This window comes from Tiliqua scincoides, chromosome 8 (genome assembly GCF_035046505.1).
Source record: "Tiliqua scincoides isolate rTilSci1 chromosome 8, rTilSci1.hap2, whole genome shotgun sequence".
NCBI classification, from domain to species: Eukaryota; Metazoa; Chordata; class Lepidosauria; order Squamata; family Scincidae; genus Tiliqua; species Tiliqua scincoides.
This window is the reverse complement of record NC_089828.1, coordinates 14,668,093-14,687,639: the sequence shown is the minus strand read 5'-3', so window position 1 is coordinate 14,687,639 and position 19,547 is coordinate 14,668,093. Positions and strand designations below refer to the sequence as shown.

Genomic DNA, 19,547 nt, shown 5'->3' with positions numbered 1-19,547 from the left:
AGCATCCAGTTGACAGTCTGCCATTAAGATCTATATTAGGGATCTGCAGTGCTAATTATAATAACTGAGATCATTCATTCTAGCCTTCATTTAGCACAAGTCATAATTGTCTTGCAGTGCAAGGTGATGGATTCAGCTGCTCCCGTTTGCTATCTCCTGATAGCAAAATCTGATGCATTTAAGATGGCAACTGACAGCCCAATCATGAGCTGCCCGGTGCACAGGGCTGTAGTGGCGGTGAAGATGGCTGCCACCACATCCTGCATGCTATAGGCAGCCAGTGGCGGCTCCTCGGAGAAGGGAACTTTTGTCCTCTTCCTCCAGGTAAAGTGAGTAGCCATGCAATGGGGCTACTAAATTCTACAGCAACCCAAAGGTCGGTGTAGAATCAAAAGCATCTGTGTGGGGCAGTCAGCATGTTTGTGACAGTGTGTGCTGGTAGTGAGCCAGTGTGAGCAGCTCAAGATTGGGCTCCAAGTCAGTGCTTATAAGAGCTCAAATAACAAAGGAGAAGAAAGTGAACTCAGTATTTTTCATGCTATATTACTTACCTATTATATGGAAAAGATGGTGTGAGCTGAAACATTATACAAAACTTAGAATATATTTCTAAAGATGACTTAAGGGCTATCACTGTCTTTACTTTGGTCTCTGTGTCAAAAGGGATCTGTGTTTTGATTCATGCTGACACAGAATTGAATTACTGGTGCGGATAATTTTTAAAAGGAGAGTAACTGTTGCTCCTCTGTCCATCGGTACAACCTGCAAACTTTTTGCACCGAGAGTGAACTAAACTGTGTGTGTATAATATCTTCTCTATTCCACTTTAACACTATTGGAGACTAGGATTCCTTTTTATCTTGTGCAGTAACAGCCGCCCATTTATTTCTTGCTTAACGTTCAATACAGTGAAAATGAATTTGGAAGCTTGGTCACTGTTTTAGTTGATCCTAATAAAGGCATTAACTTTCAACATTTTTGCTGGATACTGATTTTATGGTAGCTAAATCCTAAATGGGCAGTAATCCATCTTAGAGTAGTATACCTCCCTGTTTCCAGTATGGTACTGTACTTCAAAACTCCATCAACTTTAGCTTTCATCTTTAGTTTCTCAGTTCCCTGGATCCTTCAAAATATCCCTTGACCTTTATTTAAGATGATTCCTTGAATCAGCAATTTGTAGCTTGGCTTCTTGTTGGCCACCTTCAGTCTAGCTGTTGCTCACTGCACTCAATAGGCTTTTTTTTTTTTTTTTGGACACACTAAAAGCTCTGTCTATGCTCTTTGTTAGTTTGACAGTTTCAATCATATCCAAATCCTCCTGCTAGTCCTCCTAAGATCTTGTTTTTCATTGGTTGTCAGCAACAACTCCTTTGGACCACTCTATATTTTGCTTTCCCCACAGTGAAGCTGGAAAAATGTTTTGGGGCAGAGTTCTATGCAGTGAGAAATAAAGCCTTAAAGAAATCATATTCAATCTCTCCACATTATTCTTGCTCATTTTGATTGCCTCTGCTATAATTTGTGCTAGTGACTTTCCACATCTACATTTCTCATCAATTCTCTCGCTTTGTCTTGTTTACATTTTCTCCTGGATGTTGCTCTTGCATGTCAAATTGATGAGCAGAGCTTCCGATCCTCTCAAATACTCCTCTCTTCCACCATGGCTCACTGACACTTCACCGTGCTATGTGCACTTTTTCTTCTTGTTGGCATCCTTCAGTCTCGGAAGACTATGGTGTCACGCTCTGAATGGTGGTTCTGGAACACAGTGTCCTCTCCAGTGCGCGAAGCCTGGGTAAAGTAGGTATGGAGGATAGGCTGTTACCCATGCAGCAAATCCCCCCTCTCCACGTCGCTGAAATGGTCCAATGGAAAGGCAGAGGCCAATACGGTTGGTTCCAGCGGCGTTGCAGGAGTTGCCAGAACGTGACTGTGTTCAGCCATGAACTGCCTCAGGGACTCCGGCTCCAGATTTTGCCTCGAGGTTGACTCCTGAAGCCTTTTTCATAACTGGATGTAGCCACAAGGCAGTGGAGGTTTGGGATCAGAGTTTTCCTTTTCTCAGATGAGCTGCCTTCCCAGGCTGACGAGTCCCATCTACCCTCTGGCTGTTTAGTCGCCTCTTACGACAAGTACAGCCAAACTGAGGGCCTAGTGATATGCATAATATAAGAGATGGTTGGAAATAACCTTAACTTTCCTTTTAGTACTTGGAGGGTTGTCTGACTCATCTACCAATGCAAGCAAATGCACCCTTCCTATGCATGCTGCAAAACCATCGTCTGCAATCTGGTATTCTCTTAACTAGGTTATTGTAACCTACTCGTACTTCTATCTCTCTTCTCTCAAATGTTCACATCGGTGCCCCCTATAACTCTTTTAATTCCTAGACCTTATTTTTAAAGCCCTCTAGATTAGTGCCCTGCCTCCTTTCTATTTAAAATATTTATATGTACCTTTCTTTTTAAAACAAATGCCCAAGGCATCTACCCTTATGTTCCTTATTCCTTGCATTACGTATAAGCTCATCACTTTCCTTTGTGTGCCACTACCCATTTCCATAGCTTCTGCTCTGCAGCCCTGTCTTTAACATGTTCCTCCTTTTGTCCAGCTCCTCTATTCCTCTGCCCAAGACTTGTTCAGCACGGCCTTCCCTGAGCTACCCTGGTCCAGTCATAGAAACTGGGCTGCCCCATGCTTTATGCACCTCTTCTGTCTTTCAAAGCCCTTTTGGAAGGAGTTGTACCACTTCCACAACATGTTCAGTAGAGTTGTACCACTTCCACAACATGTTCAGTGTCTATCACATACCTCATTCTGCTGCCTGTGCAAACCAGGCCACAGATGCCCTGAACTGTTGAATGAACTGGAAAAGCTCAAGGAGAATAGCCACTTATAGACAAGGAAAAGGACTTTGGGGTGAACAAGCATGATTCTACAGAGCAAGAGCACAGCAAGTCTGTTACTTACTACTTAAGATTTTGACTATTGCAAGAAAATCCTAGAAGAAAAGCAAAATGCAGAAAGAATGCAAATGGATTTTGGTTTGCAGTTAGGTCTGGCAATGAAATAATTTTTCCTGAAATTTAGAGGTGTCTGCACAGAGCCCTCCCTTGCTGCCAATTCTGTGCTTTAATGTTAAACTAGAAATGGAAGAAACTGCACCCTAAGTTGGATCTTATTCAGAGAAACAAACAAAAAAACTATAGTCAGCTTTGACAGTTTGTTCCACTTCTGTTTAGCTGCTTTCTGCCCCCACAATATCTAACTTTAAAATTTAATTCTGCAGTTTCCCTTGCAAACAGGAAAGAGCAAGTTCAGAGGGAATTTTGGATTCTCTTTGAAACTCACTTACAATCTTGATGATGCTAAATCAGCAATTTTCAGACTATGCCTGGATATGCTAGTATGCAGTGAGAGTCAACGTATGATAAGAAATAAGCACCCATCTAAAGAAGAAGATATCTCACTGATTCCCTGCACTGCCTAACATCAGCTTCCTGTACTGATGGAATTCTGTCATAACTCTACATTAGGTGTGATTCATTTATTCAGTCACTCCTGATGCAAAGACAACAAAATTAACTGTCTTCAGAGGTGGCAACCTATTGCATCTCTTCCTGAGTCATTTACCTGGGAATACTTCTTACTCAGGAGTCAAATTCAAAATAGTTTAATATATTTTAATTTTTTTTTTTAATATTATGGACTTAATACAGCAACCCTCCTGTATCACTCAGGGCACAAGCCTAACCAGGTCTACTCAGAAGTAAGTCCTATTGTGTTCAATGGGACTTACTCCCAGGAAACTGAGGTTAGGATTGCAGCCTCAGATTCATGCAGAGATGAAACAAGCAGGTGCGCTCTCATGACACATAATTCTTACTCTTACACACTCAGGAAGGGCCAAACGATATGTGGTGTTAAAGTAGCCCAGAAGTGTTTCCGATTTCTTTGGTAAATAGCAATTGAATCAGGACCATGATTGGGAGAACTTTAACTGTACTCAGCCACTACTTACCAAAGAAATGATGTTCTTTTTGGTACCAAGGAAAACATTGTTCCCTTGACAAATACTGCCTAAGTGGGGCAGATCAGGACTGTGTTGGCTTTGGGTTAAATCACAGTTCCCTGTGGTCGCATCCATAGGGAGCCCTGATCCAGCTTTTCACTGCAAAAATTGAAGCACATCATAGCCAGTGATGCATCTCACATCAGACATAGTTGCACACTCTGAGTAAAACTTTGTATGTATATGAGTATGCCTGCAATTTTAATTCAGACAAAATGTGTGTTTTGGCTATCAGTAGTTTGGGAAATACTGTGGGAAATGAGTATTCCGTTTCAATGAACTGGATGAATGACAGCAGTTCCCTTCAGTGCAGGCCAGTAGTTCAAGCTTGAAAGGTTTGATTTGCAAAAATGAAAAGCAACTAAATTTTAACAGCTGATCAAATGTCCCTAAACACACCTCTGATTTTAAGCTTCCCAAATGTTTGATTTTTACATTTACCTTTAGAAATTAACAGCTATTTACATGTGTTGTTAGGTTACTCACATCAACAGTTCCATTCTTTATACATGCACCGAGAAATAACACTTATTAAAGAGCTACAAAGTGTGTTAATGGCAATGTTGCTACTGTACCGGACTGTAGCAATACCGTGACAATACAATTCTTCCTCCCTGTAAGATCTATTTTAAAGGCTGATGCATTGTTGAACAGATAGCAGCTAGGTAATGGCACACAGATGGGGACACAGTACAGAATGCACAAACAACAAGAAAATTCTGATAACACAAGTGCATTCAAAACAAAGACAATGACATCCTTGTAAAGACAAATGGAAACTTGAATGTGAGATTTCTTTGTATGAATCCTATTTCATTGTGTAATTGTCATTTGACCCCTCCCATCCCCAATAATGCCAATTATAAATGTGTAGAGTAGTTTCCTCTAAACAGCCACTGAATGGCTTAAAGACATTTGTGGATGCTGGGGTCAAAAACTGCTTCTTCGTAAGTGCTGGTTGATGTCAAAAGTTAGGCTACAGGAAACATGATGTCAGCATTTCACCCTGTTAAATATAAAGTAAGCAGCAACAGGAATGATGGATATGCAAGAAAGATGGGTATGCAGTCCCTGTGAATTGTTGATAAAGATTTTTACCTGGGAAAGATTCAGTACAATGCAGATAGAATACTTCCTAATTGTTTCTTTGAAGAAAAAAACAGACAAGAAAAACAGATATTAGGACATAGAACTAGATGTATGTGAAGCTAGACTAGAATTCCCTACAGCTTCCACTCTTTTTCTTTTTCCTTTTTTGTTCTTTACAGGCTGCCATAGATACGTTTGATCACATCAGCCTCTTCTTTATCCAGAATGCCCTTGTCCACATAAGAATCAGCTTGTTGATCAATGAAGTCCCGAAGTTTAGAGAGATCATAATCTGAAATACAAGAATGCATTTATTGAGCTAACCACCTCGGCCTCATGTTTTCCCAGCAGATTTAGGCCAAATTAATTAATGTTAACTGTTCTGTGGAAAAGAACAATGTCTCAAATACATGAGACATCACCTGCTCCAGCTTTGGCTGTGCTGCCTCCCCCCTTACCACAAGACCTTTTATAACACCAACAGCCCTATGGGAGGTGACAGGAGAGGAAATGGGGCTGGTGAAGACATCAGACACCTGCTGCAGCTTTACCTGGGATAGCTTTAAGTGTACAGTATCTTGAGCCACTTTGAGAATTGCAGTTGAAAAGTGGAAAACAAATCTGTCTGAAATAAATTATGGCTGCAATCGTATACACACTTGCCTGGGAATAAGTCCCATTCAATTCAGTGGGGCTTACTTCTGAGTAGACACCTACAGCATTGTGCAGTCAGTCATTTAATTGCCCCTTCTCTTGGCTAGCAGAAAGATTAATTACACCATGCAAAGTCATTGTTTGCTTAATTTTCTGAATTATGATCCGATTTGATGTTCAGTATTTTTATCCCACATTTCAAGGACAAATGGCTTCTGAAGATGGCAAACAATATAATAAAAACAATTACCATTCAAAACATTAAAAATTTAAGACAATGTAATTTCTAAAACGACACCAGGGCAGCTGCATCTAAAATAGCACAAGAAAATGCAGGTATCCGGTGGGCAATTCTTACCCCTCTCTATCACAATGAACCGATCTAGAATTTCTGGCCATCTAAAGCTTTGGTCTTCAGATTGGTAGTGCAGAACCCCCAAATGGGTTGTGAGGCATCCTCAGGTGGTTTGTACCAGGGGCAAATCACCCTTTGCTTTTATCCCTTTTTAACAGTTTTTTTAAAAGAAAGGGAAAGAAAGAGTAAAGCAGAAAGATTGATGAGCATTGAAAGAGAAAGGGAGAAAAGATGGGAAGACAGAATGACAGAAGCACAAAGGTGGGCACTAGGGTTTGCATCACCTGGTGCGGGAGGACAGCATGTCCTATGATGGACCTCCTCCCATGCAGCGGGCAGGGCAATGCCTCAGGGGGTGGGTATGGTGATGTACCATTGCCCTTTCCTTGCTGGTTATTTGACTATAACTTTTGATAGAATAGAGGTATTTCAATGTAGTTTGTTTCACTGCATTCTTCATGAAATTATGCATTGATTGATATTTAGCATGATGGTATTATTCAAAAATTCCAATATTTTTCTAAAAAATTGGCAAGTAATGATGTCACGCCCTCTGTGCGTGTCACTTAGTGCGGCCCACACCCCACACCCCTCTAGCAATACCACTGCATGTACTAAAACTAAAGTAGTCCTATGTAATGGGTCCCAAGTCTAAAAAGACATAAACTGCTCTTGATCACTGTGTGGTATAATCCTATATTAACTTTCAATTTCTAGCCAGCAAAACTGTTCTTGTATATATGGAAGTCAACATATTTGAACTATACACTATCTGCAAACACAAAGAAAATGACCAAGCTGTCTGACTCTCCACCATGCACTTTGCTGCATTATTAAGAGAATTCTATAATTGCTCCATTAATTTATATGATTATGCAAGGAGCCTTAATGGCTTAGTGTAAGTGGGAAATGGTCTTTACATACTTGCATATTATAGGGAAATTAGGTAAATATGTTTTGCAGTGCTATAATAATTAATAGACAAAGCATGTCACTGATCTCTATTAAGTTCTGTCAAGAAGTATAATAATGGGCACATTAGTGAAAATCAGCGATAATTTCCTAGCTGTCATCTCAATTAACATTAATGCCCAAGGCACAGTGCAGTGACGTTTTTTCCTGGAATTAATCACAGAGTTTTACAGATTAATAATTCAAATCCCAATATGAAGGGTGTATTTGCAGCAACATCCTTTGTGCCATTTCTTTATCATATCATCTTATTTCAGATTTTGCGTTTTTAACTCTTTACTGATCAGATCAGTCCGATCGTCACTTGGTCTTCCGTACACAGATACTTCACCCTCTCAGGATTGTAGGCTCGCATTGTTTTAAAATTGTTTTAAAATTTTGTTTATGCAGTGGTCCAGTGCAGCCTGGGATGGTGGCAGCAGTTTCTTTGCCATTCAGTTGCTGGCCCTGTGAAAAGGGAAAGCGGGGGGGGGGGGGGAGAGGGATGTGCACTAACCACTAGAAGCTGCTGCCCTCAGTTCTTCTTCTGCTGCTGTCTTCTGCTGCTGCTCAGTTCTGTCTTCTTCTGCTACCTTCCCTAATAAACCTCTAATCTAGGGGCTCCCTTCCTCACCCCACTTCTAGTTTAAGGTAAGCCCTCAAAGGACAGGGTTCATGGAACATGGATCCTCTGCATGGATGCACTCATATCTACTTTGATAGTACTGCCCCATCTCCAAAGGGAAGGGAAAGAGCCCTTGAGAGATCACTGAGAGCGAAGTAGGTGTGGTTGAGAAGGGTTAGACACAAAACCCTTCCCCTGGCCCTTAAAAGAATTGACAGAAAACATGACTAGAGCTTTAATGTGAGCTGATGGATTGGCATAGCATGAGCATCTCAAAAGAAGTTAAAGGTCTGGATAATCATGGGAGAATGTTGGGGTGATGGATGAGATACGGGACAACTATGACGTGTTTCTCCAAGCTAGTGGCAAGTAGACTAGTACCTCTGAGGCATGTGTCAATCAGTACATTCAAGGAGCTGCTGCCTTAAATATACATATCTTGAACTGTTGCTCTGTCATCCCCTTGTCTGAGACTAGATTGTACCGGCTGATGATTGTGCTTTGCTCCAGAAGGATGCTTGATTTTGCATTTCCCAGTCTGAATATTTATTACATCTCAGAGTAATTTGTACTGCAGAGCCAAAATCTGGGATAATCTACCTCCACATCACCCCAAAACACTTTTCACCTCCCTACCTTCTTTGTTTCCCTGCTTGTTGTGTTTCTTCAGCCACTCTATGTTCTTTCTGATGGCTTCCAAATATGCCTCCGCTTTCCCTTGAAAGGAAAAACAAACCACTAATTAACAATTTCAGTGAATGGGGAAACAATGGACTTGCAACCCTCTGAGTCCTGCCAGAATACTGGTAATAAGTAATAAAAATATAAATCTCTTTCCCACATAATGCAGTGTGTTTAAATCTTGAACAACAGTGAATCATATTACCTACAGGCCACCAGGACAAAAATTATTTCAAAGCTGATTTAATAGGGTCTCTGGAGAAATGTAATCATTTTGGATTCTGCATGCTTAACTTTGTTGGAGTTCCATAATGGAACATAACCCCATTGGCTGAAAAAGACAAAAGCTAGTAACCCTGGAAGGCTTCAACTGTCTGTATGTTTTATCCCACTGTGAGCCACTCACCCGAAGAACAGGTGCATTAAGCACTGGCAGTCTGGGAGCATTTCACAAAAGTGCATATAGAAAGTTAGCCTTACATGGTGTATGTATCATAGCAAAGAACAGAAGAGCCATACTCTTATCTGATTTACCCCAACATGAGTCCATTGAATTAAACCTGGCTGTCAGAGCGTGATGGTTGAAAGTTTGTGGTGGCTTCCTAACAAGGACTGATTTCATTAGATGGGGTTCACTTACATAATAATAATAATAATAATAATAATAATAATAATAATAATAATAATACAGGTATTTATATACCCCCTTTCTTGGTCATCAGATTTCTCCTCAGACTTTAATTCAAGGTGGTTTACATAGCCAGGCTGTTCTAAATCCCCATAGGGATTTTTACAATTGAAGAATCTGTCTTTCAAGAACTGCACAACATTTCAGATGGATCTTTTCTGGTCTGGTCTCACTTCTGGCCTCCAGTTGCCTCCCACACAGGCTGACAAGCAGCTCCTTCATCTCTCACTTGAAGGGCAGTCAAGATGCTTCTTTGCTCACACCGAAGTGCAGGTGGGATAACTCAACTCATCAGCTGCCTCAAGGTCTCGCCATTCACGGTGCCGGCGGCCTCAAATTGGCAACCTTGAGATGTTATCTTCAGGCAAATGGAGGCTCTACCTTCTAGACTAGACCTCCTGCATGTCACATTGTCACATGTCACACCTTACATGTCACATTGCCTGACGACTGCTGTGTCAAGCAGTGACTTGCATGCAGTGATGTGGGTTTTTCAGAAAGTTCCAAGGCCCTAAACTGATTTGAACCTGATTTCATATATTTGGATTATTACTGGATTATATTTGAGTTTTCCCCACAATTTACAAAAAATAGACCTACAGCACAATCATATGCATGTCTACTCAGAAGTAGGTTCCATTATAGTCAGTGGGGCTTACTCCCAGGAAAGTCTTCATATGATTGCATCTCCAGTGTGCATGTGAGATGCATCTTTTAGTGCAGTTTCATTGCAGTGCTCTTTATCCTGTCTGTGATTGACAGCTAATGTAGCCAATAGGGGCAGCGTATTTTGCTAGCACAGACCAATCAGTGACAACTTCCTGCCTTATTTTTAACTATGTCTCCAAAGCACTTTCACACAAATCTTGGCTTTGCAGGAATGTATCCCTCTCATTATGGGAGGTATTACTGTAAGTCGGTGTTTCTCAAACTGTGGGTCGGGACCCACTAGGTGGGTCGTGAACCAATTTCAGGTGGGTCCCCATTCACTTCATTATTTTGTTTTTAATATATTAGACTTGATGCTACTATGGTATGTGACTGCATTTGGGGAAATGTTACAGACCTGTACTTTTAACAAGCTACTATGTATATTCTTTTAACAATGATAGCAAATGGGACTTACTCCTGGGTAAGTGTAGGTAGAATTCAGCCTAGGACTGCTAAAAATTTTCCTGCTTGATAATGTCATTTCTGGTCATGATATCACTTCTGGTGGGTACTGACAAGATTCTCATTCTAAAAAGTGGGTCCCGGTGCTAAATGTGTGAGAAACACTGCTGTAAGTAATTGTAAGTAGATAGACAGAAACAGGTGGATCGATAACTAGGTGCTTTCTAGGGATCATAAACTGAAACAGAGTTAATTGGGACTAAAAATCACATATTGTGATGAATCTGTCATTAAAACATAGGCTTAAACTCATAAATATTTCTTTTTTTTGATGATATGCATTCATGCTTTGTGTGAAAATTCCAGATCAGGACCATGATGTGTGAAGAGGATGGGTTTACATTCCCTCCCCCCACACTTTCCCATCAAAAATCACATACACCCCTGCAGCTGCTCTCTGCCCCCTTTGCTGTGAATAAATAGCCACTTCGTGGCAAATAGCAGCCCTGGCGATGTTTAGTGGGGAAATGGTGCAGGGGGAAAGTTTTAAACTTTGTCCCCATGCGCTGCAGTCCTGAGCTGGACTTCAATGCTTCTACACATGGACGAATCATCTCAAATTGAATGTTCATTGCGCATAAGGTTGCAAAGCCAGGATGCAAAGTTACCCAAGTGGTTACGTGGACCTTGAAAGCGTCTCACTCCCCTCCATCTGTTTTCCATCCGGAAGCCAGTCAATGGCCACATTCTGTACACTGGAAATGGCTTGCAGACTCAAAGGCCTTTTTTTCCTAGCATCTCGTGTTACAGAGTAATCAATACGCTCAACCCAGACTATTGAACTCCCTAACGATTTTACGTTTTTAAAAGGGATACATGCAATTAGGTGAAAATCTCAAGCTAGAGTGGTGTATTGAATGTATTGAGTTTGGGTTGCAAAACTAGCATTTGGAGCTGGAAAGAAAAGATAATTGCACTACTTGTTACAAATTCTATATATCAACCCTCATTAAAGTGTATTGCGTGTTCAGAAAGCTCAGTGGTGATTTCCCACTTCCTTCTTTTTGTGGGCTGAAAACATGAATCAATCACTTGACATGATAAGTTTATGCCTTATGTGTTTTTCACCTTTCTAGCTCACCTCTCTTGAAAGGAATTCAAGTACAGTGACAGATAATCTGAGTGACAGTGTCATCAGTCAAGTACAGTGACAAGCCCCACATCTGAGGTGGCTTAGACGTCACCACTAAGGAGGTGGGAACCAAAAATCATGAGCCAGGACTCAGGAGCAAGAAGCTGGAACCACTGATTGCTCCTGCTGCCTTGGGAAAGTCTCAGCCTGACCTGGATGCCTCAGTCTTCCTTGGTCAAGAGATGCCAATGGCTAGCCTGGGTGGGTGGAGTCAATCAAGCAGCAATTTTCAACCACTGTGCCATGGCATACTGGTGTGCCACAAATGGTCTGCAGGTGTGCTTCAGGAGTTTGGAGGAGGGTCATTTATTAGAAGGGCCATTGGGATATATGAGCCCCCTACCAGCAGCATGGTGTGCCTGGTCAATTGTCAAAAAACTGATGGTGTGCCTTGACAATTTTAGTGCCTTGTCAGTGTGCCATGAGAAGAAAAAGACTGAAAATTGGTGCTCTAGAACAGGGGTGTCCAAAGTTTTTAGCAGGAGGGCCACATCATCTCTCTGACATGGCTTCGGGGGCCGGGGAAAGAAAGAATCCATTTATATTTAAAATTTGAATAAATTTACATAAGTTTACATAAATCAATATATTAAAAATGAACTTATATGAATGAATGAAGGTCTTGCAATAGCTCAAGGCCTATAAAAGGCCTTGCACAAAGCAAGACCAGCCTTTCCTTTGCTGCCGCTACTGCATCACAGACATAAAACAGCAAGCAGTGGAGGAAGCCCTCATCCCACAGCTCATGCAAAAAGGTCAAACAGTTGCCTTCACGCTGAGAGCAGTTGTGTCGGGCCAGTGTGGGCTGCAACAAATCTCTGGAGGGCCAGAGTCTCATTGGAGACTGGAGGCTCCCTGAGGGCCACAATGAGAGGCTTCGAGGGCCGCATGTGGCCCCAGGGCCGGGGTTTGGGCACCCCTGCTCTAGAACCTAGGATCCTTCCTTGCCCAGGGGGCTCTTTAACACTGATGGCTTAGCACACAGATCTATAGCAGTACACAGAGCCTAAGCAACTCCTGATCATCTGCACAATGACCCTACAGGCTGAGCAGACAAACAAGGTGGCACAACATGTAATTTATGTTTGGCATCCCCTATTCCAGGGTGCAGTGATGCCTTTAAAAGGGGACGGTTCAAATCCACAGAGGACAGGTCTATCGGGAGCTATTTGCCATGATCGCTAAATGTTTGCAATCAAAAGCAGTATGACACACCAGTTGTGGGGTACGTTTGTATATATGTGTAACAGTGAGGTAGGCTTGTTCCCCTCATGTCATGTATTTCCTGACTTGAAATACTGGCTGATCACCCTGGTAAAACTGGATGAAATGGGCCTGCAAGCTGCTCTCATCTGATGCAGCAGGGTTTGTCTCATGCATACTCTTTGGAACAGAGCCATTACAGCATCCCATCTGCTTGGGATAACCTGTCCAAGAAACAATCCACCCAGACTTCAGAATGGTTCAGCCTAATAGGGAGAACAGGAGTTCCTGTTACCTTTTGGTTCTTCATCATTTTCTGTGTTTTGTTCTTCAACTTTGGTGGAATCTTTCAGCGTTTCATATTCTTTCTCCATCTTGGCAGCTGCTGCTTTGGTGCTATCCGTCTCTTCGGTGCTCTTGTCTAGAGGGAAGGTTGTTATCTTTACTCTTGTATCACCCAAACCGCAGCCCTGATACAAACTCATAGGCTCTGATTGCTTTTTTCAAAAAGCAATGAAAAAAATGGTGGGATGCTCCAGTCATTTAACTCACTCACTTCGTCTAGTTTGGCCCTGAACAACATGACTTTCCTTCAAAAATCGCAGCAACTTTACAGGATATTTCACACATGATGGTCAGCTTTAATTTCAATTCTGTTTGTAACATGATTGCAAAACCATCAGTGTCCCAAAATCTTGTTCATATTCCAAATGCAATTTCTTTGTTGTCTCTTGCACATTCGCTAGGCCCAGGCAGTAACACAAATGGTTCAAGAGCAGTTTGAAGTGATCTAATCCTGTGCCAATGCTCTTGGGCTGTGATCCCTGAAAACGAGGATGCAATCGCACACCCATGCACCTACGAGTGAATCCTATTGGCCTCAATGGGCTTACTTCCAAGCCCATATTCCAAGTACAGGAATATGACCGGGCTGCACATTTTGTGAACATGCTAAGAATTCAGGTCCCAGATATGAATTGGGGAATTTATTGTCCCAGATATAAATTGGGGAATGCAGCATGTGAACAGTAACAGGAGAGAAATGAGTTAAACTCTTCTAATGATGTAATACATCCATACATCTCCTTGGAAAGTGACTATAAAAACAGTAACAGAATAAGTACCTGACAATAGCTTGCTTTTGGTACTGGGCTTTTCAAGTTTCTTTCTTGTCTGTAGGGCAATCATTGCATCCAAGTTTTCTGGAAAACAGAAATAAAGAATATCCATCTTGAACTATAACATGGGGTTATTTGGGACTCAGTTTGAAGAAGTCACATAATGGAACACCAGTGTATGGATAACTAACTATGACCAGGTCTGACTGAATGGATAACTATGACCAGGTTATACCTGGTGCACCAACTGAAGCTGGGCAAAGGTGCACCTGCACCTGAGCAATCACACTAGCACATATTCTTCAAATGGTGCACTCCAAATGACTGTTAGGACATGCCAGGTTTCCAATAAAATATTCTTATTTGAAAATTGCTATCCTGAGATGTCAAAAATTCACAAGTTTGCTTGTGAAGTATTTTTATCAAGCGAGTGGGAATTAGAAACACAGAAGGAATTCACCGCACCATCCCATGTTCACTCAGAAGTAAGTCCCACTGTGTTCAATAGGGCTAATACTCACGTATACGTGTATGAGGTTTTTGGTCTTACAGCCGAATCCTATTTGGACACCATGCCACAATGTGCCGTCCGTGATATCCTAAGCTGTTCCAGGTAATGTCATGCCAGCTCAGCCCTCCCAGTTACACTGACACCATCCATGGAATCCCCAACATAGCCCGTCACTCATGGAGCTGTGCCCTGACATTATGGCAACAGAGGTCATTGGATGCGGTGTGGGGAGAGCAGAAACCAAGCAGATAGAAAGGCCCAATCCTATCTTCATGCCTGTTATGATCAGTTGCGGCTAGTCATTCAAAAGGTGAGTGCCTTGCTAGCTGGGGCAAGTTTTTTGGCTGGACTCAAACTCATCTTGCCTGGCTCCCAGTCTCTGTATTTCTGCAATGAGTTACCAGGACCCTACTTTGCCTGCATGCTATTGAGGCTCCCCTTGTGATCTCCCAGACCCTCCCTTGGTGAAAAGGTTCATTCCAGGTGATGAATAGCCCCATGGGGACTCAAACCCTCGCCATGGAGGGGCTTGTGTGTCACTTGCATATGGCTCCCTTCTTCCAAGGAAGCTGTCTTGCTGCCCTTACTCTGTTGTGATCAGAAAGGTATTCTTTGGATGTGTGACACTGGTGCCATTCTTTGCAAGGGAGGGCTCCAGGGTGCAGGTCTCTTGTCTTGTCTGCTCCCTGAGGCATCTGGTGGGCCTCTGTGAGATACAGGAAGCTGGACTAGATGGGCCTATGGCCTGATCCAGTGGGGCTGTTCTTATGTTCTTAAACTACAATTCCCAGGAGGCCTTGCAGGTCTTCTTATTATCTGGTGTGCTCCCTGGGGCATTTGGTGGGCTGCTGTGAGATACAGGAAGCTGGACTAGATGGGCCTATGGCCTGATCCAGCGGGGCTGTTCTTATGTTCTTATGGTTTTGTTGTAACATATACAATGAAGGGTGCTTTCTCATGTCATTCTCCAAAGCGCTTCCCAAAGATTGCAGAATGAATTCTCAAAAGCCAAATGTTGCGAAGCAGGATTTGTGGCTGCATGTTCTAGAAAAGTTAAAAAAGGAGAAACATGGGGGGGGGGGGAGGCAGAGCCATTGCCATCTAGCTCAATTTCAACACAAGACTGTACTTATGGACCCACCAGCTGTGGTCTGACTCTATGTACACAATATTTGCTTTGAGTTAAACTAATGAGGTGAGTCATCTGGAGAAATGTCATACGTATGGCCAGTAGCTAAGCAACTGGATGTCCTACTTGGGGCTTTAACAGGATCCAATATCATTGCTAGCTTGGTTGCCTTGGCAACCTTTTCTTTAAAAAACATACACACATCAGACATTGAGTTCACCCAGGCGACAACCTTTCACCCATCTGGACACCTATTTCTAATAGGGTTAATTGAAGCAAAAACCTCCTAATAACTCCGATAGAAATGCCTCACCTGGCACAGGGGAAGTTTTGCAGCTAAAGTAGCTGCTAGGATTGCTAATGGGTGAGGTGGGATGCATAGGGCAGGATCCTGCCGTATAACTGGGCAAAGACGCACCATTAAAAGTGGTGATCTCTTAGATTTAGCACGGGAGAGCAATTGTCCCTCTTCACCCAGCAGGGTGACTTTAGCAGTGGCTGTTGCTGGTGTCTTCTGCATTTCCCTTTGAGGACAGGGAACCATTTATTGATTTATTTTGCTGTAAACTGCTTTGTGAATGATTTTTGTGGTTGAAAAAAGCACATAAATACTCTTATCAGTAGTAGTAATAGTATTATAATAATAATAGCAGCAACAACAATAATACTGTTCCCTCACCAGCACCGCAACCTGGGATGTTGTGTGTGGCCTAGATAGAAAGCAAAAATAGCCTCCTTTAGGTTATCTTCTTAGGTCTAGGGGTCATTAGAAAAGGGATTGAAAAGAAAACTTTTACGATTCTGATGCCTATACAAATCTGTGATGTAGTCCCATCTGAAATTCTGTGGTTCTGCTCATAATGAGTCTGTGAAATTTGTTGCCACCAAATGTGTATATGGCCACTAGCTTGCCCTGCACATGCCAGATCTCATCTGATTGTGGAAGCTAAGCAGGGTCAGGCCTGGTTAGTGCTTGGATGGGAGCCCGCTTGGGAATACCGGGTGCTGTAGGCTTATACCATAGCCCTTCGAGACTGAAGGTTGCCAACCACTATCTTGGATGCTTTTTAAAAGGGGATTGGACAAAGTCATGAAGGTCAAGTCTATCAATGACTACTAGTTATGAAAGCTATGTACAACTTACCCAGGTTCTGTGGCAGTCTGCTTTTGAATACCAGTTGCAGGGTAGTAATGGTGGGAGACATTTTCTCCCACCTATGGGTTTCCCAGAGGCAGCTGGTGGGCCACTGTGGGAAACAGGATCCTGGACTAGGTGGACCTTTGGCCTGACCCAGCAAGGGCTTCTTTAATGTTCAGTCCACACTGAAGGGGGTTCTTCTCTCTCAATTGTCTTGCCAGTTATTTATTTATTACATTGATCTTTTAATCCATCACCATCCTTTCCTTCACACTTCCTCTTCCACTCCATCCAGGGAGTAGGAAGATGAGCACAGAAGAGAAGAACACAGAGGGAAAACACCCTGCCAATCTACTACCTGAAGTGACCACTGTTGTTGGCCTCATGGATGGTCCATGGGCAAATGTATAACTTGATCATTGAAATAGTTATGAGATTTTGACACAATCCTGAGCAGAGTGCACACTGGGACAGCATGTGCTACAATGGCGCTTGCTGTTGCTAAAGTGCCATAAAGCAAGTTTGCAACAGCAAGGCAGTCAGATGCGCTGGTGCAAAGGGACGTGCATGTGCTGGCAGAAGACCCAGTGCATGTTGAACATGGTAGGTTCCATGTCCAGCAGTGCAGGGGTGGGGGATGGTGGTGAAGGTGGCAGGGGCTGGGCAGATTGGGTCTAGGAGGGGGGCAGGATCGCAGCAGTGGCATGCACTGTATCCTGTCCACCTCCCTGATCTACTGACACAGGGCAATGTGGACTTGCGCCAACTATGTAGCTTGTGCAGTCTGAGTTGTCCCATTGCTGCTGCTGAGGCTTACTCTGGGGCAAGGGGACAAAGGTCCCCTTACCCCACAGAGACCTCTAGCAGCTACTTTGATGTAGCATAGCCTGCACCTGTGAGACTGTATCACTGTACGGGGATTTGCGCTGGATTGGGCTGTTTGTTGCACAATAGCAAATAATCCACCCGCATGGACATTTAGCTGAATCAACAGTGAACTGCTAAGCAGCTAGTTCACTTTCCATTTATATCTTTATATTGATTTCCAGAGCTTCCAGAGCATTCCCCTGAAAAGGCAGATTTTCTTTGCATAATCAACATATGCCTGAAAGGCACTTTCACAGCCTACACTTGCTCACTTGTCAGCATCACTTGGAAGCACCACCACAAATCAAAATGTCTGTGGCACTGACTAAGCCTGTGAGGGAAACACCTGGGGTTTTTCCCCTATGGAGTTGCTTTTCAGCTGCCGAACATAAATGTTTAAATACTGAAGCGATAAAAATAATACTGGATTTATTTATACATAGATGCACCCCAGTTTATTACTCTGGGAATTCCGAGAATCAAAATGTACATATATGTAAAAGAACAACGCATGGAATGTAGTAGAAAATTATTATCCAGCATGACACTGCGGACCTTATAGTTAATCAGAAGATTCAAACTTTTTAATAGAAGTTTGACCTGCTTCCAAAGTTTTTGCTAGAATAGCAATGGGGCTTCTTAAGTCTGCGCTGGATATTTTGCCAGTAAAGACTTGAGAGACTCTGTGTTGGGCTTTCTGACTCTAAATGGAGTTCAGGATCTGGCAGGGCAGAGCTGCCCCCTGCCCCCTCTGTTAATCCTGCCCCCTCCTGCCTCTGTTCCTCCATCCAGCCCGCCTTCCCCCTGCCCTTGTTCCACCCCTGATCTAAAGGATTTTAAAAGAGAATTGCCTCTATGACACCGTGCAAGCAAGCAAAGTGAAAATCAATTCTATTTCCAATTTGGCCTATGAATGAGTAACCGCTATATGCAAGCAGGAGGGCTAGTAAGTGCTGGGGGCTAGTAACATTTGTCAATCTATTTGCAAGGCTGTTGTAAGCATTCCAGCCCTTTATCAAGGCTCTCAGGGCATGTTACCCTGGCAACAAGCCTCACCACTGCCACTGACTCCAAAAAATGTTTCCATGTCGCTTTGATGCACCTAGTTGCCTTCAAGCTGACAGCTATGAATAAGGACATCTCTTCAGATCTCTGCCTTTCAAATAACAACCTAGTGTGTGGCTGGCACCAAAGAGCTGGTCCCTCTGGTGTAAAATGATTGGTGGTAAAAATCTCAGAGCCTGATGATGGTGAATAGTCGCTGAAAGCTGCAGGATAGTGAACTGATGACTAACAAAAGAATAAACAAAACTCAAAAGAGGGGTGGTAAAGGATGAAGACTTTTTATAGATAGAAACTCAAACTTTTGAAGCAAGAGTGCTTTGAAAAAGAGGTGCCCATCATGAACAATGGACTCAGTCCTATTTATCTTTTCATTTCCCTGTTTGCCTGGATAGGAATGACTGGGAAAACAAATGACATTTATTCTTGTCCTATAGTCATTATCACTGCCTGTTTAGCCAAGTCTTAAGTCATTACCCGCTAACTCATGAAATGTATCCGGCACAATATTTTCATGTTGCCGGTTAGATATAGCAGCAGAAAGGAAGGCAGACAAAAAAGGGTCCCTCCGTTGTCAGTCTGTTTGCAGTGCTGGGCCAAAACTCAGTTATTTGGGAAAGAAGATATTATATGCAGAAGAATCCATCTTGTCAGGATTGAGATAGCATGCAGCTAGCTGTCTGGGAATAGTGAAGTATATCACGTATATATATAATTATCCTAACAGGGTCGCTCCAATTCATTGATAGGAATCCAAGGTTCTCCAAACATCTCTAACTTCTCAACATAACAGGAGTGAATCTATCCCATTCAGGAAGCAGATTATGAACACTTCCTTTTCAAAATTGGTGAATGCCACCAATGTGGGTTGTGAACATTCTCATGCCTAGGTTATAAATATAGTGTTTGAACTACAGGCTATAGCTCAATGGTAGAACCCCTGCTTTGTATGCAGAAGATCCTAGATTCAGTCCCTGACATCATTAGCATCATCAAGCCTTTACTGGAATATGATAATAGCATCAACAGTTGCATTAATTTGACAGCAAGAAAATATCTTTGAATACATTTGTAGATCATTTCAAGTGTTTGTCAT

The 19,547-nt window shown here is 42.5% G+C and overlaps 1 protein-coding gene across 1 annotated transcript in view; it reads right to left on the bottom strand.

Moving 5' to 3' along the window:
• Positions 1 to 5,337: 5,337 nt before the first annotated feature.
• The window catches only part of SCG3 (secretogranin III), a 40,193-nt gene continuing 25,983 nt past the window's right edge, over positions 5,338 to 19,547 (bottom strand). The window contains exons 9-12 of the mRNA XM_066636018.1: positions 13,751 to 13,828; positions 12,922 to 13,047; positions 8,386 to 8,466; positions 5,338 to 5,456 (exon numbers count right to left, since the gene is read on the bottom strand). Coding sequence (XP_066492115.1) covers positions 5,338 to 5,456; positions 8,386 to 8,466; positions 12,922 to 13,047; positions 13,751 to 13,828 — 404 coding nt within the window. The remainder of the gene's footprint in view (positions 5,457 to 8,385; positions 8,467 to 12,921; positions 13,048 to 13,750; positions 13,829 to 19,547) is intronic.